The sequence below is a fragment of the Ilyonectria robusta genome (assembly GCF_021365365.1).
Source record: "Ilyonectria robusta strain PMI_751 chromosome Unknown BGZ61scaffold_10, whole genome shotgun sequence".
Lineage (NCBI taxonomy): Eukaryota > Fungi > Ascomycota > Sordariomycetes > Hypocreales > Nectriaceae > Ilyonectria > Ilyonectria robusta.
The window spans coordinates 1-23,229 of record NW_025764444.1 but is presented as its reverse complement, the minus strand read 5'-3'; the positions used below and the strand labels follow the sequence as shown (position 1 = coordinate 23,229).

General features: G+C 47.4%; 8 protein-coding genes across 8 annotated transcripts; 5 read left to right on the top strand and 3 right to left on the bottom strand.

The window, feature by feature from the left end:
- Positions 1–121: 121 nt before the first annotated feature.
- BGZ61DRAFT_493928 (uncharacterized protein) lies at positions 122–3,847 on the top strand (the record flags this gene model as incomplete). The annotated part of the gene is made up of 8 exons (XM_046250710.1): positions 122–294; positions 365–1,273; positions 1,328–1,379; positions 1,426–1,707; positions 1,759–2,275; positions 2,330–2,612; positions 2,674–3,493; positions 3,596–3,847. 8 exons carry the CDS (start codon positions 122–124, stop codon positions 3,845–3,847), a joined length of 3,288 nt encoding a protein of 1,095 aa, XP_046103987.1.
- A 1,990-nt stretch (positions 3,848–5,837) lies between these two features.
- BGZ61DRAFT_477970 (uncharacterized protein) lies at positions 5,838–6,447 on the top strand (the record flags this gene model as incomplete). Its single annotated transcript, XM_046248959.1, has 3 exons — positions 5,838–5,879; positions 5,924–5,978; positions 6,029–6,447. The coding sequence occupies 3 exons, from the start codon at positions 5,838–5,840 to the stop codon at positions 6,445–6,447; spliced, it is 516 nt and encodes a 171-aa protein (XP_046103986.1).
- Positions 6,448–9,604: 3,157 nt separating this feature from the next.
- On the top strand, positions 9,605–10,036 carry BGZ61DRAFT_477969 (Alpha/Beta hydrolase protein; the record flags this gene model as incomplete). The annotated part of the gene is made up of 1 exon (XM_046248958.1): positions 9,605–10,036. The coding sequence occupies one exon, from the start codon at positions 9,605–9,607 to the stop codon at positions 10,034–10,036; it is 432 nt and encodes a 143-aa protein (XP_046103985.1).
- Positions 10,037–10,601: 565 nt separating this feature from the next.
- BGZ61DRAFT_352329 (WD40-repeat-containing domain protein) lies at positions 10,602–11,888 on the bottom strand (the record flags this gene model as incomplete). Its single annotated transcript, XM_046240418.1, has 2 exons — positions 10,602–10,885; positions 11,585–11,888. The coding sequence occupies 2 exons, from the start codon at positions 11,886–11,888 to the stop codon at positions 10,602–10,604; spliced, it is 588 nt and encodes a 195-aa protein (XP_046103984.1).
- Positions 11,889–13,843: 1,955 nt separating this feature from the next.
- On the top strand, positions 13,844–13,999 carry BGZ61DRAFT_352880 (uncharacterized protein; the record flags this gene model as incomplete). The annotated part of the gene is made up of 1 exon (XM_046240460.1): positions 13,844–13,999. A coding segment is annotated over one exon (156 nt), but the record flags the coding sequence as incomplete, so codon positions are not given.
- A 2,170-nt stretch (positions 14,000–16,169) lies between these two features.
- On the top strand, positions 16,170–17,113 carry BGZ61DRAFT_451835 (uncharacterized protein). Its single transcript, XM_046245865.1, has one exon. It carries the CDS (start codon positions 16,293–16,295, stop codon positions 16,878–16,880), a length of 588 nt encoding a protein of 195 aa, XP_046103982.1. The 5' UTR covers positions 16,170–16,292; the 3' UTR covers positions 16,881–17,113.
- A 4,578-nt stretch (positions 17,114–21,691) lies between these two features.
- BGZ61DRAFT_532441 (uncharacterized protein) lies at positions 21,692–22,111 on the bottom strand (the record flags this gene model as incomplete). Its single annotated transcript, XM_046253867.1, has 1 exon — positions 21,692–22,111. One exon carries the CDS (start codon positions 22,109–22,111, stop codon positions 21,692–21,694), a length of 420 nt encoding a protein of 139 aa, XP_046103981.1.
- Positions 21,978–23,229, bottom strand: BGZ61DRAFT_31149 (uncharacterized protein). Its single transcript, XM_046238813.1, has 2 exons — positions 22,254–23,229; positions 21,978–22,176 (listed from the first exon to the last, which is right to left on the bottom strand). The coding sequence occupies exons 1-2, from the start codon at positions 23,186–23,188 to the stop codon at positions 22,167–22,169; spliced, it is 945 nt and encodes a 314-aa protein (XP_046103980.1). The 5' UTR covers positions 23,189–23,229; the 3' UTR covers positions 21,978–22,166.

Sequence of the window (23,229 nt, the reverse complement as noted above, 5' to 3'; positions counted from 1 at the left end):
ACTTTTATAAACCTACTCACGCGTCTACCGTTTGCCAACCTCGCACTCCTTTTATTGGAACCGATTGGCCTAATTGCAAGGAGAGAGTAGTGATCTCCCACCTGTGAATATTCTCAACACCATGACGAGCCCAGAAAAGCAGCAAAATGGACCCCCGAGCCAGTCTCCGGAGAAGCAGGAGCCCGCTGCTGCCGGTGAAAATGCGGAGGAAGGTCCGAAGCCGAAACCGACAACGTTGAAGCGCTTCATGGACAAGGTCGGGCTAGATGCTCCCACCTTAATCTTGATGTTCAAGTCAGACCTCTTAAGCTACCTTTTGCTTCTTCCGGGACTGCCCACGCTGATGTCTTCTTGCTTTCCGCAGAGGCTCCATCCCTCCTATAATCGGCTTATCGATATACCAATCGACACCGATATCTACGTACTTCACGACGCAGGGCTATCTAATCCCGATAATCTCCGTCCTTGCCGTCGCGATCCTGCCGCGCGACAAGTTTATCCAGAACCTCATCTTCAACCTCCTTGCCATCTGCGTTGGCTCTGCCATGTCCCTCCTCGCCCTCTGGTCCTCCATCCAAGCACGCATTCATACCTCCCCTCCTACATCCCAAGGTACCACGATAGTCCCTCCGCCGTATAATTCGTCCCAGTCGGCCGTCTGCGCAGTATGGTTGTTCGCCAATATCTGGGTCGTAAACCTCGTGCGGGCGAAGCTGCCTAGCTTCAACCTGCCTGTGGTTATCTATTGTATCTTGATCAATAATAGCACGACCTTCGGGCCCATGACAGCCACGACTACGGCGGCGGAGGCATTCATCAAAGAGCAGCTTCTAGCGATGCTATTCGGCATGGGACTAGCGACGGGCGTGTCGCTCTTCGTCTTCCCTATTAGCAGTCGCATGGTAGTGATCGGGGAGTTCAAGGGCCTTATTGGCCTGCTTAGCAAAGTAGTCGGTCTACAAAAGGAATATCTGGCGGTCCTAGCAGAAGAGGACATGTTTGCTATCCAGACGAAAAATGCCGAGGAACGAGAAGCCTCGCGGGATAAGAAGTTGAAGCTGAAGAAGGTGGGGAAAAAGGCGAAAGATGAAGGCATGACCAAGGAGGCAAAAGCAGCCAAATGTCTCAAAGAGACAGTCGGTGCAATAAGGGTCTTGGGTGGCAAGCTATATGGCGATATGGCCTTTGCGAAGAGAGATATGGCTTGGGGAAAGCTTGACGCTAAAGACCTCGGCGAGACGTTCACGAAAATTCGAAGCGTCATGATTCCAATGTGAGTTTGCTCTCCCCTACTTCCAGACAGGACTGCGGCTGATGGCCGGTAGAGTGGCGATGAGCACTCTTATAGATATCTTCCACCGAGTCGCCGAGCGTCGAGGGTGGAACGTCGACGAGGATACACCAGCGGAGATCGTGGCGGAAAAGAACCAGGAGAAACACGTGTGGAATGATATGGTGAAACAAATGCACACGCCATTCCAGATACTCGCCGAAGCAATTGACCGAGGACTCGAACATAGTGGCATCTGCTTGGAGATTCTCCCTAAACCAAAGGTATCCAAGAAGTCAGAGAGCAGCAGATCGGACAACAGCGATGTCGAGGCCCGCGGCGACGAGGTTAAACCAGGCGACGAAGGATTTGCTAGCCTTGTGGATAAGAAACTCCAGCAATTCTATTCGCAAAAGGGTAAAATCCCCCGGACCTGGGTTGGGGAGCGGCCACTTGTAGCGGACGAAGCAAAACTCGCCCATCTGCAGCACTTAACGGCCAGCGACGTCATGCAAAGGAACCAGGCGCAACTCTACGTGAGTCTATATATGGAACAGCTGATGCACGCGGCTGGGGAAGCAGTTCAAGGCCTCGTCGCCTTCGCCGACGAGAAAGTCGAGGACGGTACAATGAAGCATAAACGCTTGCTCTTCCCTTCCGGATACCAGCTCCGGAAGTGGTTGACGAGCATCTTCAAAGGACAGGACTCGAGCGTAAAGCAGAACCCGGATATCATGGAGACGGACTCTATCTATTACGGGGATAGCTATAACCACAAGAAGGATCCAGAACATCTTCCTGCTACTAATATCTGGCAACATATTGGGAATGGGCTTCGTAAGATCTCAGCAGTCTTAGGATCTAAGGAGTCGGCCTTCGGCTTTCGAGTCGCTTGTGCTACAATGACGATCGGTATCGTGGCATTCTTGGAGGATACCCAAGTATTCTTCCACGATCAGAGACTAGACTGGGCTATGATTACTATTGCTTTAGGAATGACAATAAGTACGTCTCTGTCTCCCTTGGGGGTTGACTTTGATACATACTCACTCTCGATAGCTTCTGGCCAGTCTGTTTTCGGCTTCTTCTGTCGAGTCGGGGGCACCTGTCTAGCCATGATCTTCTCACTTGTTATCTGGTATATCGTCGACCAGAAGACCGCCGGCGTTATTATCTTCCTGTGGTTGTTTATCTTTATTGAATATTACTTTTTCAAATTTCCCCGGTTTATTCCAGCTGTCATGATTACCATCACTACTCAGATTGTTATTCTCGGTTACGAGCTACAGGTCAGACAGCTTGGCGAAGCTGTAGCTACTGAGTCAGGACAGCCGTACTACCCGTAAGCCCTACCAGCCCTTTTCCTTCTTATCGATGGCCACGAGCTAATATAATGCTTGTAGAACCTATCTCCTGGCTCCGTATAGGCTCGCGACTGTCGCCGGAGGCAGTCTGGTTGCGTTCTTCTGGACAATTTTCCCTTGTCCTTTAACCGATCGAGCTTGGCTTCGACAGGAATTGTCCGCGACGATGTACCTTCTTGCCAACTATTTCAGCGTCATAACTTCGACTATGCAATCCCAGCTTGAAGAGACAGCAGGCGACATGGAGTCAGAAACGCCGCCTATTTACCCCCTCTTAAAAGCTCGGCGTAAGATTTTGGGCAAAGTTCTGCGTCTCATGTCCTCTATAGAATCTCATATCGTGTGGCAGCGGTGGGAGCCCACCATAGGCGGCCGCTTTCCTGTTGAGACGTACCAAGAGATTATGATGCGTAGTGCGCGTATCATGAGCTATCTAACGCTTATGAGCTGTGCCCTAACACATCCGTCGCGAACGCGCGAGACGGAGAAGGACTCCGACGATGAGCAAGCTGAAGACCGAGCAGCTAGTGCATCAGATGCCGACGCAGACGCGCAAGATAACCGCTGGTGGCGGGCGCTCTCGGAGGACCTTCCGGGAGTAGAACTGACGCACCATGCCGTTCTGTCAACATTGACCTTATTGTCAAACACAATGCTCTCAGGCCAGAGCTTGCCACCCTTCCTGCCGCTTCCTCGACCTTACGAGATGACGCGGAGGCTAATGCAGTTGCCGACAAATAGCACGTCCGCGGAATCAGATCAAGATGACCATCCATTGCTTCCCTGTCAAGACTCCTCAGGTGGACACGGAAACCCGGGGCTAACTACCATCGATCTGCGCCGGGAAGCCCTAGATCACGTCTCAGAGAAGTGCACCACACGCGACCCGCAGCCCCAAAGCGAAGAAGCAGACATGGCCTCCACCGGCAATACCAAAATCTTGGACGCACACAACGTGGAGCTGCGCGGCTACGCAGAGTTCGCTGTGATGCAGGTGTGCAGCACGCTGGTGTGCGACGACCTTGAGGGGTTGATGCGGGCGGTGAGCAGGCTGGTAGGCGTCGTGGACTTCAGCGTCCGCGTCGACGCGGGCGGTAGGGATAGCAGGGCCAGCGAGGTGGTTCAGAGGCGGCTGGCCCGGCGGAGGACGACTCGGAATGTGCAGGGTAAGGGGAAGGCGATTAGAGGCTTGGAGCCTTCCTACTCATGCTGAAATTGTTATACTGCCCGAATCTGACCCGCCTGAGGCCAGTGGCAAGTGAAAGGATGGTAAGCCAGTTTTTTATGATAGTCAAGACCGTTTTATAAACCATTAAAAGCAGCGTCAAGAGGCAGACCCATTTCGAGTGTTCGGGAAGCCTGGTTTCAGTTAGCATGGCCGGGTTATGAATGGCAGGAGTATGGAATGATTATTGCGATCCTTGCGCGCTACCTCCACGGTCCGGAGGTTTAGAGCAAGTGGGTCTTATGAACCCCAGCGGTCCCTGTTCCCGGCTGCCTCGACGTGCCGCAGAGCTGGTGGAGGAGCCTTTCGTTCCTCAAGGCATAACTAGGCAGTGATCGGAATGGTCTGGTCTGGTCTGGTCTGGACCCCTAGACCAGACCAGACCAGTTGCTTATATAATAACCGGTCCGACGAGACCGGTCCGACTAATAAGACCGCCAAGAAATGAGGCTGGAGCGAAATAAAGAGGAAAAGAAGTATATTTATCTGCTTTACATTGATCCTACTGTCGTCATTCTTATTATCTTAGCTCTCACCATCATCCTCAACAGAGTCATAGCGAGACAGCCAGTACGCAATAACCTCGTCGGAGCTTGCCTCCCCGTCATGGAGCTGGTCGGTAGAAATGTATTGCTCATACAGATCAGCTGCAGAGGCGGGACCGAAAATCACGGCGGGGCAGGGGAGGGTGTAAGAGACGTTGATGATAACTATTGTAGCTAACAGGGACGGCAGAATTAGAGCTGCAGACTTTATTAATAATAATAAATATATAAATAGGTTGTTATACGCTATGTTAAGCAATTATTCCCACGTATTGCCTAATAAAAGATAATTGCCCCGTATTATGGATAAGGCCAGTGTGAGAAATAGGCAGTCCATAATAGGCTCCTGGACTGGACCGCCTATTCAGTCCAGTCCAGTCTAGCAATTTTTACTAGACCAGGTAGTCCAGTCCAAGGTTATTGGACCGACTGGACCGCCCATTTACGGCCCATGTTATTAAGGCGAGTAAATAGTACATTTTGATTGGTTGAGACTGGTAGAATATATGATATCACTTGCTCGCAGGCAGCTCGACGAAGTCTTCCGAGCCTCCTTTTTAGTGCAGAGTTTCTTATACAGTGTAGTGCTTAATTGATATTCAACGAATATAATGTAGTCTTTGTGTTACTAAACAAGTTCTGGTCCGACTCTTGCTATCAGTCCAGTTAGGGCAGGCGGCCCAGTCCAGTGCTTCCAGTTACGCAGGCGGTCCAGTCCAGGGTATCTGGACTGGACTGAACCGCCTATTTCTCATACTGAATAAGGCAGAGAACCCTGGAGGAAAAAGCAAAAAAGGCCTGTTCTAACTATATTGGTCTAAAATTCAGCCACCAGCCGCCATTTGCCTCTTAGCTTAATCTATTTATAGCAGTTAATGGTCGGACCGGTCCGACCGGTCCGACTATGGTCTTGAGAAATCACCAGACCAGACCAAGTCTTGGCGGTCTAGACCAGACTGAGACCAAGACAGACCAGACCATTCCGATCACTGATACAGAGACTGTATGTCACCATCCGCTGTAGCCGTTTCTGGCCGCAACTCCTTACACATCTAAGTAACAGCGAACTACAGCCATCTATTCCAGCTACTAACGAAATTGGCTTCCTATTTTTTGCTTGACAATTTTTTTAGCGCACGGACATTCCGGCCTGCTAATACTGTCATCGTCTTCTTCTTGCCCTGCATGAGTGGAACTTCCCACTCGCAGGCCATGACATGTCGGCAACATCCGAGTGAACATCCGAGTGTAGCGCAGTCCCACCAACAAAATAGCCGGAATCTGTGGCCTGAATTATGGACATCTGAACAACAGTGTGAGCTTGCGGTTTAAAGGCAGCCCAATTGAACCTGCAGCATCCAAAGACTATCCTTGGGTAAACCATAAAATAATAAAACTTGCTGTGGTTGGGCGGCATAGAGCCGAGAGATGCCATGTCAGCCCACTTCACGTTTAATGTGCCACCACCAGCTGGCGTAAGCCACGTCGCCGCTCAAAGTGATGCTTTGCTGAGCTATAGCAAACCTTACCATTTCTGGTCAAGATACAACATGTGAATGCAAAGAAAAGCCTAGGTACTTGAAGCCTTGTACTTGAGGCCTTCATGTTCATGAATGGCGTCCAGATGCTTCTGCTCGCAAAGCATCGTCTTCTGCTATCGCTAGGTATCCATCACTCCCATTCCACTCGCGCCGCGCTGTCCTGAACTCAATGTTTAGCTTAACCAGGGATATGGCCCAAGGTTTCGTGACTATTGCCACAGAGGTCGCGCCTAATATTAGCAGGACAGTTCACAAGGTAATAACTAACGCGCACACCATGGTGCAGCAAATTGCAGGCGATAGTGCCAGCACTGCCTTTAAGGTGGCGGGAGACATCACCTGCACCGGAACGAAGATCGTGGATAGTTCAGTCGGCACCTTTGCCAAGGTTAGGTCCGATGTCGCGGGCACCGCAAATAAGATCGCGAACGATGCTAGCGATAGCCTCCTAGACACAGCTATCACCAGCATCCCGAGCAAGGCTCTCTACGACGGCCTGTAGCCACGCGCAAAAGTGTAAATAGAACCTTCAATAGAAAGCTTTACGCGGGATGCACAGCCTTCTAAAAATGAGACGCAGGTGTGATGTGGAGCGGAAGGTTCCGTCGAATCCTCGGCAGCGTCACATGCATCATCCCCACATACATGATCTTCACATGCACCATCTTCAGATGGACTTTTCGCATAGATTGTACCTATACCTGCCTACTACTACTACTACTACTACTACTACTACTACTACTGTACAAAGGACAACTCGTTTTCTGTCTCCAACCTGGAATTGTGCACAAGAAACCACATTTTCGTCCGTGCACCCTGATAAAAAGCATGTTCCATCAGATAACAACCGAGCTTTTACCGAGTAAAGTTAGCTATAGTATTTTATTTATTTATAACGTATATAATAAGCGAGCGCGCAGTATAAGCGAGCGCGCACTTTTCTCCAACCTTTAATATAGATTTAGTAATAAAAACACAACAAAACATCTAATCAATTAAAACTAATTATTATACTCTTCTCCAGAGGTCTTAATAACAGCCTGATAGGTTCTTATATTATAACCAGCCTTTCCACAAGTTCCACAGCGCCTTTCCCTCGGCATTGCCGACCTCCCTCAACCACCACTTCTCGACGATTCAGCTGCTACCTATATATCAATATCTCTCTAATCTATCTCACCCCTTCCCTTATCTACAGTTATCTTCCCTCCTTAATATAGGCGGGTTCTTTTTGCTCTGCGCTACTTACTAAGAATCTTATTTACCTATTAAAAGATCTAATTCTTAGACTTTAATAATACTATTTAATATATTATTATTTTTATTCCCTTAGAAAATAACTTAAGTGCCTTAAGGATTGATATTAAAGAGCTACTCTAATATCTTCTTACTTATCTTTTAAGATATTTAAACTGCAAATTAGCTTTAAGTATAGTCTTTAAAATCTTTAAGATTTAAGAGTTAGAAAGATTAATCTTCTTTATAGCTAGTATTAGAGTCTATAGCTATATATTAAGCTTTAATATAATACTTTTTAAATTTAAGAGAATAAGTTTAGCTTCTTTAAAGCCTCTCTTAATATTACTTCTTATTATAGTAGCTTTATAGATAATATAAAAAGCTAGGAAGAACTTAATCTTTAAAATATAAATAATAAAATATCTAATTAATTACTTAATTACTTAACTATAGGCTATTTTAAGTAGCTTAAAATACCTAATATTAAGAGGCTAAAATAGATAAGATAAATAAGATAGTATATAAAATATAATAATATTTTTTTTTTATAATATTTCTTAAAATTAATAAAATAGTAATTTTTATATTTATTAAAAATTAAAAGATAATAATAACTAATTAATTAATTTTTTATATATTAATTAAAATACTTAAGCTACTTAAAATCTATTTTATTATTAATCTAGCTATTTTAAGTTATTATAATAGCTTAATTATCTAAAAGGTTACTTTTTTAATATTAGCTAGTAAGATAATATTAGCTTATAATTATAATAAATAGCTAGATTATCTAGTTTTTTATATTAATTACCTAAATAATTATAATTTATTTTTTAATTTTTAAGCTATATTAATTTTAAATTTCTATATCTATTTATATTTATAATAACTATTCTACTTATAATAATACTTATTATAAAGCCAGTCTTATTAAAATTATAGATATTAGCTAGGTTAATATTATATTTTATAATTATATTCTCTATAAGCCTAAATTAATTATAAATAATTATTAAATCTTTATATTTAGCTCTCTAATAATTATATTTATAAAAAAAAAATATTTTAAGCTCTAATTATTACCTAATAAAGTTAGAAGCTTAGTACTTACTAATAGGTAATATATTATAGTTAATAAGTAATTAGTTAGCTATTTCTTTAATATTATATAATTATAGAAGAAACTCTTATAAATTTAGATTAAGAATAAATTAAATAATAATCTATTCTTTTAAATTAGATAGTTTTCTTAAATTAGATATAATATTGCATTAGAAAGAAATACTATTATATTAGCATTTTAAAGTGTAGCAGGAGACTTTATAGATTTTTAAAGTGCAAAAAGAAATTAATTAAGGGTCTTTCTTAAGGGCTTAAAGAGTAAGATTAATATTTACCTTATTAATTAAGGATAATATAATTTGTAGTTGAGAAAATTAAGTTAAAAGATAAAATTTGGTAGTTGGGGATAAAAGTGCACGCTTGCTTATATTATGCACTTACTTATTATATATATTAATAATAAGTCTTTTTTATTAATAAAGAAATATTAAAAATTAGAATTAAAAATAAAAATCTATATTATTACTATAATATAAATAGTATAATAAATAGATACTATTTGGTTTTTTTTTAGCTTTACTTAATATTATTAGATAGATCAAAGCCATATAGTAATCTCAAATAGTAGGAATAAACAATAAGTACTACACCCAGCACCAGAAGAAACAGTAGCTAAACAATAAGGTTGTTGCCCACCGGTCTCTGCCTAAAGCTTCCATTCAACCCCTCTACAGGTCGAAAAAGTTAGACAGGATTCCGGCAGAGAAGAAAAAAGCAGCTTGAAACCCAAACTTGGGCCCTGGCAACTGTAACGTGCGCGCAACGAAAATGCAGTAAATTCAAACACTAGGTTCCCTCATCGAGGGATAAATAGATACTATAGATTTAATATTATATAATTATATATACTTACCTAATAACTTTTCAGACTTACTAAGGCCCTCTGAAATAAGAAATAGAAATTATCAGCACCCTACCCCCAAGTTAATCATCCCTACCCTATGTCCTGCTAGCATTACTGTAGCTTTACATACAAAATTAATCGTCGGTTATAGTGCCGACGCAATTATTGAGTCTTAGGGGCGCCATCTTCTCATGTCCTTCTTTACTTCCACGGCGGTTCCTATTTAGCCGGCTCCCCTGCTAGCCACCGCAAGCTGGCAGGACATCTTGCCAAGCTTACAGGTTGCTGTGCACTTCTTCCAGACTACCGCCGGGCTCCTGAGTACCAGTTTCCATCGCAACTTGAGGACGCTGTAGCTACTTTCAACTGGCTAAGAGATGTCAAGGGGTATCCTCCTGAGAAGATTGCTACTGCTGGGGATTCTGCCGGTGCGAATCTGTCCATCGCACTCGCCATGAAGCTCAGAGATAGTGGCGAAAAGGTTCAGGCGGCTATGGCGGGGTTATCGGCATGGCTCGACATGAAGATGGAAGGGAAGAGCTATGAAACCAACGTTGACTCCGATGTTCTCGTTAGCCATGAAGCTATCGCGAAGGTGAGTGCTGCTTGGGTTGGCTCTGCTTCGAAGGATGATCCTTTGATCGACCTTATCAACTCGAACCTCAAAGGCCTACCGCCTATATACCTCGCCACAGGATCTGCTGAAATGGTAGCATCAGATGCGGAGCGGCTCGCAGAGCGTGCCAGGGCAGCTGGGGTTGAGGTGCATCTAGAGTTGAGCGAAGGGATGCAGCACTTGTATTTTTTCATGGTCGGCAAGGCACCCGAAGCTGATAAGACAATGCGGTTTGCCCACAATTTTTTGAAGGAGAAGTTGGGCTTGTAAACCGAGGGATTAGCGATGGCGATGTGTAATCTCGCCGATCAATAGTGGCACACTGTATTTAATTTGGAGATTGACAGCAGAATAATTACCAACGAAATCAAATCCATTCCCGACTGTGCAGTCACCTTGAGGAATACACGGGCGTAGAAGATTTTCTCAACTAGGCGCAACATTTAAAAGGGTCGATATTATCGTGTAATATTGGCCCTAGTGCCACAGATGATCAATGAAACGCCAACATCAAGACTCCCGCGCTCCATGCACACTGTCTCGGGCAGCAGCGTGAACGAATTTCAGAGTCCACCTATGTCGGCATATTCCCAAGAAAGGAATGGCCATCCCAGTCGCATACTCGCAAGCTCCTAAAGGCTGCCTCTCTCATTGATTGCCTCGGGCTTTCTCGGCGGAGGTCATACAGCCAATCGGGGTAGAGGCTGCCCCCCAGCACCGAGGCGAGATCGTCGGGTGAGCCAACCTATAGGAGCACGAGATGTTGACCAGGCACGTTATCACGGCCAAGTCAATTGAAACGTCATTAATGGGATTAATTGAACAGAGAGCCCATCTAGGGTGCAGGGACAGGTCGTCCTTCGCGAGATCGACGCCATCCGAGTACAGGGTTATCTAACACGAGAGGCTCACTGAAGTTCTCCAATTTCATAAGTTCTGAGGCCTTCAATGTGAAGAACACAACCCTCCCAGAGGTACAACCGATTGCGATGCTAGATCCGAAGATATTGGAGCAGTGGGGGCGAAATGGAACAGGCAGCCAAAGCAATTTTCGATTCTTCCAGGTAATCCATGTACCATTGTTGGCGATGGCGAGGCCATAATACGGCCAGTCACATTCTAGATGGCGGCTTTCATTTGGATCCGTAGTTGGGCTAGAAGAATCGAGTCGATGAACAGTTATCGCACTACAGATGTAGAATCCGTAAAGATCACCTCATCCCCTGGGTGAAATTCAAGGTGATAGCAGCGCATATCAAGACGCACTTCTTGGAAGCATTCGCCCTTGTCAACCCTCCATAGTCGTAAAATCATGTCCACTGCCGCAGACGCGATAATTCTCTTTTCGGAAGAAACCGCGATGGAGGTCAAATGGATTGTGGGTGACTGTATTTGGCTTATACATTCGCCGTTGTCAACTCTCCAGAGTTGTAGAGATCCATCGAACGACGCTGTCACCATAGTTGTGGAGTCAGAGGAGAATGCCATAGATGCCACAGTGGAAAAAAGCGACAACTCGAACGCACTCGCCACTCTGAATCTCCCACAGCCGGACATCGTGGCCGTCTATGTGTACAGCGATAATCTTTGAGTCGGGCGAGATCGCCACGGACCTAACGGATCTTTCCTGAGCCCGAAGCTCTAATATCAGCTCACTGGTGCTCTCTCGCCAGATAGTTGCAGTGTTCATTTGTGAGACTGCCGCCACGAGTTTTGAATCTGGCGAGAACTTCAGCAAGGATGGCCAGCCTGGATATCCCCGAAGCTCCCGAATGCACTGTCCGCTGTGAATGCTCCATATTCTCACAGTCAGTCTACGTGATCCCGAGGCCACCAGATCCCGGTTTGGCGCCAAAGTAACAGCCTCCACTTGATGTGCGTGGCCTTTGCTGCTCTGCTGATGGTAGATGTTCTCCACGCTCCAAATGAGTACAGTTTTGTCCAAAGCGGCTGTGGCGACGAGTTTTGAATCCGGCGAGAAGGCAGCCGAGGCCAGTGCCTCAGTGTGGCCTCTCAGTTGACTTATGCACTCGCCCGTGTCAACATGCCAGATTCGTGTAGTTTTGTCGTATGACGAGGTTGCGACGAGCTTCGAGTCGGGTGAAATTGCAACCGATGTCATAGGTGTCTGTCGATCTTCAAACTCGCTGATAAATTCCCCGTCAATGTGTCGAAGCTGTATGGCCCCCGAGGCAGAAGTCGTGATGGCATGGTTGGACGATATCGCAATTGATGGCGCCCAGGTGGCATGAGATTTGAGCTTTCGTAAAGATTCGTCGTCTAACCGCTTCCCACTCGTTATTTGCCACACTTGGATGCCTCCGTCGCTCAAGGTAATTGCCAACAGCGTCGAGTCCAACAAGAAGGCAATTGATTCTACCCACCGTTGTTCCAGCCGTTGTTGGCCGTTCCAGCTGCTGGCCTTGCACGTAGTATCGAATCTGATCTCGTGGATACACTCTCCACTGCCTACTCTCCATATGCGAAGTTCGGAAGACGCGGACGGTATGAGAGTTGCATCAGGTGAGATGGCGACGGATGTCGCATGGCCTGGCAAAATGAGCAGGCACTCGCCATCGTCGACCCGCCAAAGACGCACATCAGCTGCTGCTGAGGCAATGAGGGCTGAATTTGATGAGAAGGTAAATGCCATTACTGGACCCCCGTGACCCTTTAGTTCAAAGATCGCAGGGAACGCCCAGCACTAAAACAGAGCGGGATTTAGGTCCGTTTAGGGGCCCAAGAGCATTGTCATTCCACAGCGCGACACGTGGCGTGCACAAACACCTGAAGTTAATCATCAGTCCGTGGTGACGTGGGAATGAATGAGGCTATAAGCGTATAACGTGGTGTATACATAACCTCTTCAAGCTAGCGGACCTTGATTTAGTAACTTTGCTACTTGAAGATTCACTAGTAGTATATGGACATCTCAAATGTCTCCCTTAGACAAGACCTAAAAAACCAATAACCCCCAAAGAAGGCCAAGCAGTGGAGATTCTCTCGTCGCCATCAATCCGAGTACTCGACTTCTCCCTGAACAGATGATGGTCACTTTACTTTTTGCCTTGCTAAATCTATGATATAACCATGTATCATCCACGAGGACATTTCGGATTTATACTATTCACCGTGTGCAAATTCGTTCAGTTTCGGCTGGCCGCCATGCAATAGCCTCTCGCAGACCATGGTGCCTGATGACATGGTGTTGAGATGGCCCACATCATCTGGGCGTATAGGACTGATGTTTTAGTAGCATGGGATACTGGTCGGGTTTGTTCTTAATGCCAGCCCCTCTAGTGTTGAACGTCTCATAGCCTGTAGATCTCCTCTAGTGCAACTTCCTCCTCACCATCGAGTTGGACGGGGCTTGGGGGATGGTGTATATCTGTGCTCAACGCGATGTTCTCAGTGGCCCAGTTGGCTTGATTGAAATATATTGATCTTCTTAATCATCTCAAGCATGGTCCTGAATGCTCATACAGTATACGGAACAGCAGGATCCGTTAGACTGTCGGAACAACTGGTCTCTCTAATGAAGTGCCCGAGGGCCGGAGCCCACAGATTCTGAACCGAGGAGGGGATTTTGCGAGGGTCTCATTGGTGAAAAGTCCGAGGCTACCTCGTCAATTTGAGAGTTTGTTAGACAGATGATGAATCAAATGGGCGGGGTTGGTGGCGGGGGGGTTCTTTCACCCATGCAGAGCCCGAGGTTACTTCCTCAATTAGAGGGGAGTCTGGCTATCATCGACCTAACTCCAGTCCATATCATGCGGAATCAATACTAGTTTTCCATGGCTATGCTGGATTTAATAAAGCCATGTTTTTCCGCATTCATTCACTTGGAAAAAATGAATGTCTCTTGACAATCAGAAATTTTATTTTCCATTCCCGCAGTTGTTGTGCCTGAATTGTACCAACATCCTAGGCCCAGCTTTTTTTGATGATCGAAAGCTGTTTCAGCCATTCTCAGTCGGAGCTAGAAACTGTATCGGCCGAAAGTAAGCCATACCCTCGTCCTATGTATTTGGTGTTTACAAGGACGAAACCTACGATGCTAACGCACTGCGCAGCCTAGCTTATGCAGAAATGCGACTCATCCTGGCAAGAATCATCTGGAACTTTGACCTAGAGCTAGTTGAGGAGAGCAAAAACTGGATGAAGGATCAGCACATGTTCATTTTGTGGGAGAAAGGACCGCTGATGGTGCGGCTTAAGAACGCTCGCCAATAAGGGCGCTTTGATATCAAGCACGCAGTCGATCGGAACTTGGGCTCCGCCGAGGTAGAGATACCGCAGCCAAGTGAGCCAACCAGGTTAGACAGAATCTGTTCGAAATGTCTACGTGTCGGTCATGACCTGCTACCCTGAGATCGAGAGGCGTGAATCATAGCCGTATTTTAGCTCCAATTTACCTTCCAATCGGGCTCCAGACACATTGTCCCCCCTTCATATTACCTTCCTATCCGGTAAATGTATATGAGTAATTTGAGGCGTGATGATAGCCGCCCGCGAGATCCGGCGCCTACGACGACGACTAAGACTTTGACGCTTGAACTTAACCTCTTCGTCTTCTACAAATACTCGTAACTCTATACTAGACCAAACGCCAAGGATAATTGTTTTTGTTTTCAAAAATTCACCGCACATTGTCACTTTAATATTCAGTACTACTCGTTGTTACACAGATTCTCCCCGAGGCTTTCCCTCACGTTGTGATAATTACTGATTTAACTTGATAGGAGCTTCTTTCCTCCTCTGCTGCCTCCTTTTGCTACGACAATATTATTACAGACCTCCAGTCGATGAAAGTGGGGCATGTAAGTTCTAATACCACACGATGATAGACTAGACCCTGGATGAGCAGAAGAGCGCGCATTGCATCCTGAAGGGATATCAAACCGTTTGATCTTCCTACAGACTTCTCTACAAACTCAGTCAGCCAGACATCGTGCTATTTGAGGACACCGCTTCTAAACTAGCTCAATTCAACCGGTCTACAGCATGGCGACCTCAAGCTTTTACACTTTTAGTAGCCTGCCGCGAGAGCTGTGAGATCAGATCTGGGCTATGGCCATACGCCCTGATCGGCCTGCAGCTCATCATTTCACCATTTTCAATTCATGTCATCAAGATGAGCTAGCCGTGTTGCATAATCATGCAGTTGGGTGTGCAAGCCTTCAACATTGCGACTTGGCAGCCCCTCGGAGCAAAAGGTGGACCTAGGGACGATTTCATGGACGACAGGTAACCCATATCCATCTGCCTGATCGATCGAGGCTTGTGAACAGCCTGCAGTGAATCTAGAGAAATTATGGAGAAGCGATTTGATAGACCTTCATGGAGGCGTAATCGACGTGAGAATAATTACTGCCTCACCAGTGTCCGAGGACGACCCGACCATCCAGCTACCGGGGGTCATTGACGTCAAATGGTGAGACACAGTACTTTACGATTCATCTCAAAAAGTCTTATCTGCTTGCAACCGCATGATATCTGGATTGAGGTCACAGTCTGAGCACTGATGCTTGCCTGGCGTTTTGGACTTCATCTCACCTACGTCGCACTGCAACTAGATCTAGAGTATGACTATGTTGCGCAAGGCTAACTGACAATTCCGTGTTCGGTGACTTACAATCGTTGGAGAAAAGATGTGATTACAAACTTGACCAAAGCAGCCGAAGAGATGCTTTGGGTAAGTCATCTATGGCTCATCGACACCCATTTCAAGTGACGACTAGAGATTCCTTTGCTTGATGATGGGAGCAGGCATATATTTTATGCCAATTCCAGGCGATATGTGGAAGTCAAAAGGCGCGACGCCGCTTGTGTGTGACATGATCTGATCAAATTGAGGGGGGATGGAATAGCTTGCACGACGTACACGATTTTATGGATGAAGTGTACGTGGGAGCGACGGACGATTGCATGCCCCCCGATATGGGCGTTTTGGCTTATGAGACAGTGAGTTGAAGTTGGAATTTACGAACAAGATATAGCTTGTATGATAGTCTGTTCGGTCCGTAATTTGACGTCATGTTGGGCGAAAACTGACACTGGAAACTTGACGAAGTGAGAATGCTTGAGCCTCCGTTTTATCCAATCGAAACTTACTATATCATCTATTTATAAGTGCACTTGATTTTATCGACATCGTTGTCCATGCTTCCATGTCGGTGTCCCAATGCGGGATGAAGGCGCTGACTGTTTGACAGCCTTGAAAATCTCGGAAGGCAACTGATGTAACACGGCATGAATGAGGCTGCCCTGTTGCCTAAATGTTGCTGCCCTGTTGCCTAAATGTTGCTGCCTTGTTGCCTAAATGTTGCTGCCCGAAGAGGACCAGGCTCTCAGATTAGGCGCTCAGCCTGATTATGAACTTGTACATAAAGCCCACGTCCAGCTCGTTGACACTACACTTTGCGTCTGGGCCTTTGTCAACTCACCAAATCCTGCCGCAATCTTCGGGTCAAATCACGTAACGACAATCAGTCCCTAATCCAATAATCGAAACTTAAACGACAAAATGGCTGCCACTCTTGACCTGGCAACCCTCCAAAGAATCGAAGAACTCATCGAGAAGTCACTTGGGGCGCGCGAGCAGTACAGAGCCAACCCATCGTCAAAAACCATCGCCGAGTTTTGGAGATACCTGGGCCAAGCCTTGAGTCTGTTTCCAGAAGGCACATTCAAAGACAACGTCCTTGATCCCGCCAATCTCAACCCCTACGAGTCGGAGATGATCATTGCACAAACTGAAGCCATCTGGGCTTTCAGCAACGGTACGCAGACAGATGATCTGGACTGTCCTCAGAGGGCCGTGGATCTATACTCGGGGTTTGCAAAGGATCTATACAACTTTTGGTACTACAAAGCCACAGGCAAAAATGCTTTTGCCAACCTTTGTCATACTGTGACCAATACCTTGACCAACTGGAGTTTGATAACCCAAGACACCAGGAGGCGCCAAGGTCTCCAGAATTCCCCCAGGGCGGGAATGGCGGCTTATGCATTCGTAATCACGAACTCGATGATCGGAGATTGGACCATCAGGAATCAGACGAAGCAATTGTGGGCGGAGAGGTGTGGTACGTTCACCGTGGTCCAAGACTAGACTTGAGTGAGAGGGAGAATACGCGTGCCCTTGCTGTTGCATCATCAGATCCGATTCCGCTGCGCTCTTATATCTGATAATATATAGAGTATTATAGATTCCTTTAATTTTCTAATTAAAATAACTAACTTTCTAGATATAGATGTAAATATAGCTTTTTAAAAAGATTTAGTTATAATCTTAACTTACTAATTTACTTTAGGCAGCTTATATATATCTTAAAATACAATACCTAAATAAAATACTGCTTTTAAAGATATAATTTAACTTAAGATATATTATTATAGAGCTCTAAGTCTGGAAATACAGGCAATTTTAGCCTATAAAATTAAGAAAAATTAGAATATACTTAATTAGTATACTATTTATATTTAAAAGGAGGATTAAGTATTTAAAATACTTATTTCAGTTTAACTATTAATATAATAGAGAAATATAAATTATTTTAAATACTTTTAAAGTACTTTAAATAGTTTTTATTTATTTTATATTATATAGCTTAAATACTATATTTATATTATTATTAGACTTTTATATATAGTTTCTTATTATATACTTTTATATTATAAGACGTTAATTAATTTTGAAGTATCTCTTAAATTAATAAACCTATTAACTAAAAACTCTATTAGCTATATTATTTAATTTTCGCCAGAGTAGCCAGAAAGGCAATAATGAGTGGAAAGGCTTGGATAACATGGGTAACTAGTGTTGTTGGGGAATCCAAGAGTTTTCACGACCTGCCCACTACATCCTGATCAGGGTCCGGCCATGAGAAGAGGGAGTCGGCTGAAAGTTGATTTACTGATGGGAAAAGTCCTTGCAAGACTGGGCAGTAATGAGGGCAAAATGAATACCAGCCACGACTGTGCATCCTCGCGATCCAGTATGCCCTGGGTGCTTGGTGAAGGCTTCAACGACAATATGAAGCGCAACACTCCACACGCTAACCCCTGTATAGGCGAAGCCATCACCGTTACGTCTGCCACTTGAACCTGCTCTGCCTCAGCATGTCCATCAAGCCCATTGGCAACAAGCCCTTCTCGACAATAGTGACCCCCCCGAACCACTTCGCAATATCCTCCGCGTGCTGAACGCACACCCACTGGTCATACGTCGAGGCCTGGCTCCATGCGTCTGACTCTGCTCCCCAACAGTTATCCAACGAGTCGTCCTTCTCGCCGGACTTATTCATCTCATCCAACGCATCAGACAACCCAACCACATTCTGCGGCTTCTGCGGCGCATCAGGCTCCGGCACCTTCAACAGCTCCTGCAACGCCTCCGCCATCGGCCCCGACCTCCGCTCCCTGTGTCTCGTGAACTCCTCGAAGCTCATGAACCCCTCGCCCTGGAGATCCTCCCACTCTGGCTCCCAGCGGCATAAATCGTCCAGCGCCTCGTTGTTCTCATCCACTGACTCAAACATCTCCTTCGCCTGCCTGTAGGCCTCCGCTTCTTGCTCGTGGAAACGAGTAAGCACCGTCTCCGCGTCCGCCACCACAGCGTCCCGAAGCGCGAGCGGCTCGATGAACGGGTTCAGCAGCCCCAGCCCACCCAGGTCGATGGGATAGAACAAGTACCCGTCAGGCACCCCGTGAGCGCCGAAGCGCTCCACGAGCATCTGTCGCAAGTGCCCGGCCGCGCCGCCTGGGAAGAGTGCGACCTGAATCCGCTGGAAGGCCTGCAGGACGCTGTCAACGTGGCAACGAGTGTAACAGTTAGCGAAGGCGCCAAAGTTGGTCGAGAAAAAGCGCACGCCGTAGGTGTTCCAGGCTTGGATCCACTCGAAGACGCTGCGGCACGCAGAGAGCTGGAGGCGGAGCTCGGTGATATGGGTGTCGATCTTGGACTGGTCGAGATGGAACTGCCCGGTCAGAGGGTCAAGCTTGAGGAAGCCCCAAGTGACATCGCCTTCGGGGAGGGGTGGTGTGTCGATGTCTAGGCTTAATGTAGTACTGGAAGGGCGAATTACCGCACTCCCCGTCTTCTCCTCGTTAATATCGAGGCCGAAGACGTCAATAAACTCGGTGATAACACTCCATGCCATGCTACACCTCTTGGTCGTATCGAACAGCCACATATCATCGTGCAGGCGATATAACCTCGCTCCATCAGCTTTCTGGTTGACAGCAAAGTCAAGGCAGAAGAGCAACGATTCGGCAAGGAAATCGGCAATAGGTGTACTTAAAGGCAACCCCCTCCTACGCAGAGGAACTGGAGCGTCAACCGGATGGTCTTCGAACCGGAGAGGGCACTCAAGTGCGCGGCGGAAGAAGTCGATCCAGTCCGCCTCAACACCAAAGAACTCCAGTACGGTGAATATGGATGAATGCGGCAGGCTGGGGCCGAACCACTTAAAGTCGGACCTGACGACAGCTATCTCCCTGCCCAGACCGCGCTGCAAGAGGATCGTTGCCTGTAGGATCCGGAGAAGCTTCTGAACGACTTCCACGGGTGACTTTCTCGTATCCCCCTCCGACTCAGTATTGTCATTATACCCCCCGCGTTGCTCATCCATCACGGTTGGAAGCTGGTCGAGCAGAATCTCATCGTTATAATGACTCTCAAGGTGCTGATAAACCGTCTCTCCCTCAGACGTAGAGTCCAGAGCCGGTCCCAGGAAATACTTCCTCCTCCGCGCCTCTTCCTTCGTCAAAGCCCGCACGGCAGGCTTCATAACTTTAACATTATGCAGGATCGCGCCGCAGGACTTGCGGATCTCGACACCCCAGCGCCGGCCGATATAGTAGAGGAAGATAGACTGCATCAAGTCCTCGTCGGGGTAGAAGCGGTAGCGTCCGTTGAGGGAGCGGCGCTGCTCGATGGGGCAGGCGGTGTCCCACGCCCAGGACTTGCGGTTCTGCATGCGCATGTTGAGCACGTCTGCGACTTCGCGGAGGACTGCCTTGTTGCCAAGGAACTCTTGGAGGGTAGCGCGTTTCTGGTCCGTGAGTAGATCGGACCGCAGCAAGCCCCGGATGCATATGCCCAGGGACTGGTCGTCAAAGTGTGTCTCCTGACCCCAGGATGCTTGGAACGCATGCAAGCAATTTGTGAGGTCCGACTTGAAAGCTTCCTGAACATGCTTAGGTCCGCCCGTGAAGAGGTCTTCGAGATAGGACTTGATAGCCACTGTATCTGTGACCTTGGGGGAGAAGACGTATTCTTCCCAAGTGGCTCGCTGGAGGTGCATCTCTGCGCGACCCAGAGGGACAGAGTCTGAACCCGAGTCAGAACGGATATCAGCCGTTCCAGCAGAAACCCATTCGTTGACGAGTTTCCCGTAGAGTTCAGCAAAGCGGTACTTTTCTGAGTGAACGTCGAGCTCGTTGCGCAGGGCGCGCTCAAGGGACTCTATCGAGGAGGGCGAGAGGGAAGGGTCGAACTCGGCCTGGGTGAGGAAGCGACCGATATTCGCGAGGGAGACGGCGGATGAGGAGACCAGGGGTGTCATGGTGGGGAGTTTTTTAGCGCCTTCGACGAGGATCTTGGTTCGCTTGGGGTTGGGCTCTTGGTCTACGTCGTGGAGAAGGGTGTGTTTGGCTTCTTCGTAGGCATTCTTTTGTTTAGAGAGTTGGTCGAATTTGATGACGGTGATGGAGTGGAGAGTCTGGGAGAGGATCTCCGAGGGCGCCATGATGGATGATTGTTGGGCTGGGGATAAAAGGGAGAAGTAATAACGTTTCAAGATTGCTGGCAGCCGGGGGATGAAGTATGAACTGGTAGTGAGATGCTATATAATGGCCAAACAAGGTCAGGATTTGGGCCTGGAAAGGCTAATAGCTTTATACTGCGCCGCAACGGCACCGGATGTGGGCCGCCCCCTCCGAGGAAATACTGAGTTGACTGGGCTTTTTTGGTCACCCACTTTGTTGCCCAGCCAATTTAGCCTCGGAGGCTTGGCTCAGTCTGAGCAACTCTCCTAGCCCGCTTTCGAAAGTAAGAATGCCCGCTTTCTACAGCCATATTCATGCGATGCATTCGCGCATTCACCCTTCCTCAGCTCCCCCTTGTATAAAGAGAGGACAGAAGGACCTTTCTTTGCCCGTTTCATAGTTCCATTTCGGCATGGCGTGTGGCTCAGTGTGCAAGGGTCACCGATTGGTTCCTTCGTAAAGAGCAGCACCAGAGCTCGCCGATTGGCTTCTACGTAAGACAACCCCACCTACAGACTCCACCGAGACAGCTCCATGGATGCCAATCTGGAGCTTTTGCATGAACAATCAGAAGAGCCAATGCCCAGCAGCTGGCTTTGGAAGCCTACGTGGTTGCAGGCCAAAGTTTTCACACCCCTGTTGGGTATCTTTTCGGCCCCTAGGGCAAGCGGCGATTGAGGCACAGTTCAGGTATAGGGAGGGAAACATAAAGACAGCGGCGGCGGCGGACGGAGACTAGGCTTCAAGAAAATCCCCAGATTTTTACTACCATATATAATAAGCAAGTGCCATAGATAAGTAAATACTACACTTTTTTAACTTTGGAATTGTTAGATTGGACTATTTACAGAGCATGTGCCGGGCGCTACCCGAATAGGAAGGCGCTCAGAGCAGCCTATTGGCTAGATGCCCCTACTTCTAGTAGTGACTGCAACACTTACGCGGTCACGGCCGGGAGACCTCCCGGCCTCACACACACATAGACAATACACACGATCAAGTCATCTCAGTGCCACGCTAGCTTTCCGACAGTTTCCTCCCAACTAATGCAACATATCCAATTTGTCAACAACTCCTTTGCTGGTCCGCCATCATCAGGGGGCCTTTCGCTCGATTGTCTTTCTGAGGTGTTCACATGGTCACAACAGAGTCCTATTTATCCACGTCCGGAAGTGGTAGGAGCAGGGCCCCATTCGCAGCACTTAGCGACGGCAGTCGAAGATCTGAAAGCATCTTCGCCAACTGCGTAATGCCACAAGGGATCATGTCCGATGCCAACAAGTCTTGCTTTGCCGCCAGGTGCATAGTCTCGAGAATCTCGGCTACCTCTTGGCTATCCCAAATCCCCTCCCTTCGGCGCATCGACCGAAGTAGCGTGGTGGTTCTCTGCTGGATATCGGCATCTCCAGAAGATAAGCCGACGAGATATAAAGGGGGAATAAGGTCGGCGTGCCAGGTGAAGATGGGGTGTGCTTCCGAGCCCCCCGACCGAACGAGGAGCTCGGCCAGGTTGAGAATATACTCACAGTCTTGTCTTTCCAGGTCGTCCTCTTCATCATCAGGCTTCAGCATGACTTTCCATACCGCCTGGTGCAGAGACAGCACCCTAGCTCTGTGTAGCTCTGATTCAGTCGACCCTGTTATCTGAATTTAGCCAAAGAACAGATCGAAACGGGCGCTCCAGTTCCAGAAGAGATTGATTATGTCTTCGCACGTAAGTTTATTCTCTCCAAATACATGGAAACTCTCCATAATCTGAGAATCATAGTCTTCCTCATTGTAGAAGCCGTCATCAGATAGTCCGCAGCCCTGGTAGGGGGAATCCATGGCAGATTCATAGAGTAAATCGATATCGTGTAGAAGCTTCTCTGCCTCAACGGAGGAGGAAAACGGCATGCGGGGATCACCTATATCGACAGCCGAGAGCAAAAAACAGCCAGGGTTGGGAACAAGATCATCGCCGGTGTAGATAGTGGAGTCCTGGTTTAGCCGCGACAGCATGCCAGTAACATCTCTGAAGAAATGGGTGTCCTGTCTATGTTCTCCTAACCACACAAGTGTGGGCGTATTTTGGACCGGGGGAAAAGATTCAAGAAGTCGCCAGCCCGCTCGTAAGTGTTGTAATGACTCTGGGTAGCGTCCCTGGATGCTCTCTACACAGATGAAAATGATGCAGCAAACAAGGATTATCTGAATATTGGTTGCAGATGGCGTAGACATCAGGGCCTGGATGTGGAGGATTGCGGCATTGTAGTGCCGGATGGCGAGTTTCCCCGGGTCCTCATGAGGCAGCGATGAATGAGAATGATGGAAGTCTCGCGATAGGAAAGACCTATGCGCGGCGCCGAGGGCACATAGGGCATGCTTGATCGGGTCGACGGAGTAACCTAGTGGTAGGGCATAGCTATACCAGAAACTCTCGGAGCCTGACGCTGTTGCCAAATCCTTTACGGTGCACTCCTGGACGTGATGGAAAAGCAACTTCTCCATCTTCAGCTTAAAGATGTGGGTGGTTATGAGGGGAAGCAATGGGATAAGCTGTCCCCTGGCCAGATGCTGTCGACGTCGCCCTCCAGCCGAACATGGTGGTGCCTTTCGCTTGGCCATGGGTTGAGGTTGATTGGCGACCTCGTAGCCATCGCACTGCATGCCATCCCGGCCACAACGTTGGCAGGTTGGCTTTCCTTCAT

Coding starts and splice junctions, on each gene's coding strand:
- BGZ61DRAFT_451835 (XM_046245865.1), top strand. CDS start 16,293: ATGGCTGCCACTCTTGACCTGGCAACCCTCCAAAGAATCGAAGAACTC.
- BGZ61DRAFT_31149 (XM_046238813.1), bottom strand. CDS start 23,188: ATGCAGTGCGATGGCTACGAGGTCGCCAATCAACCTCAACCCATGGCC.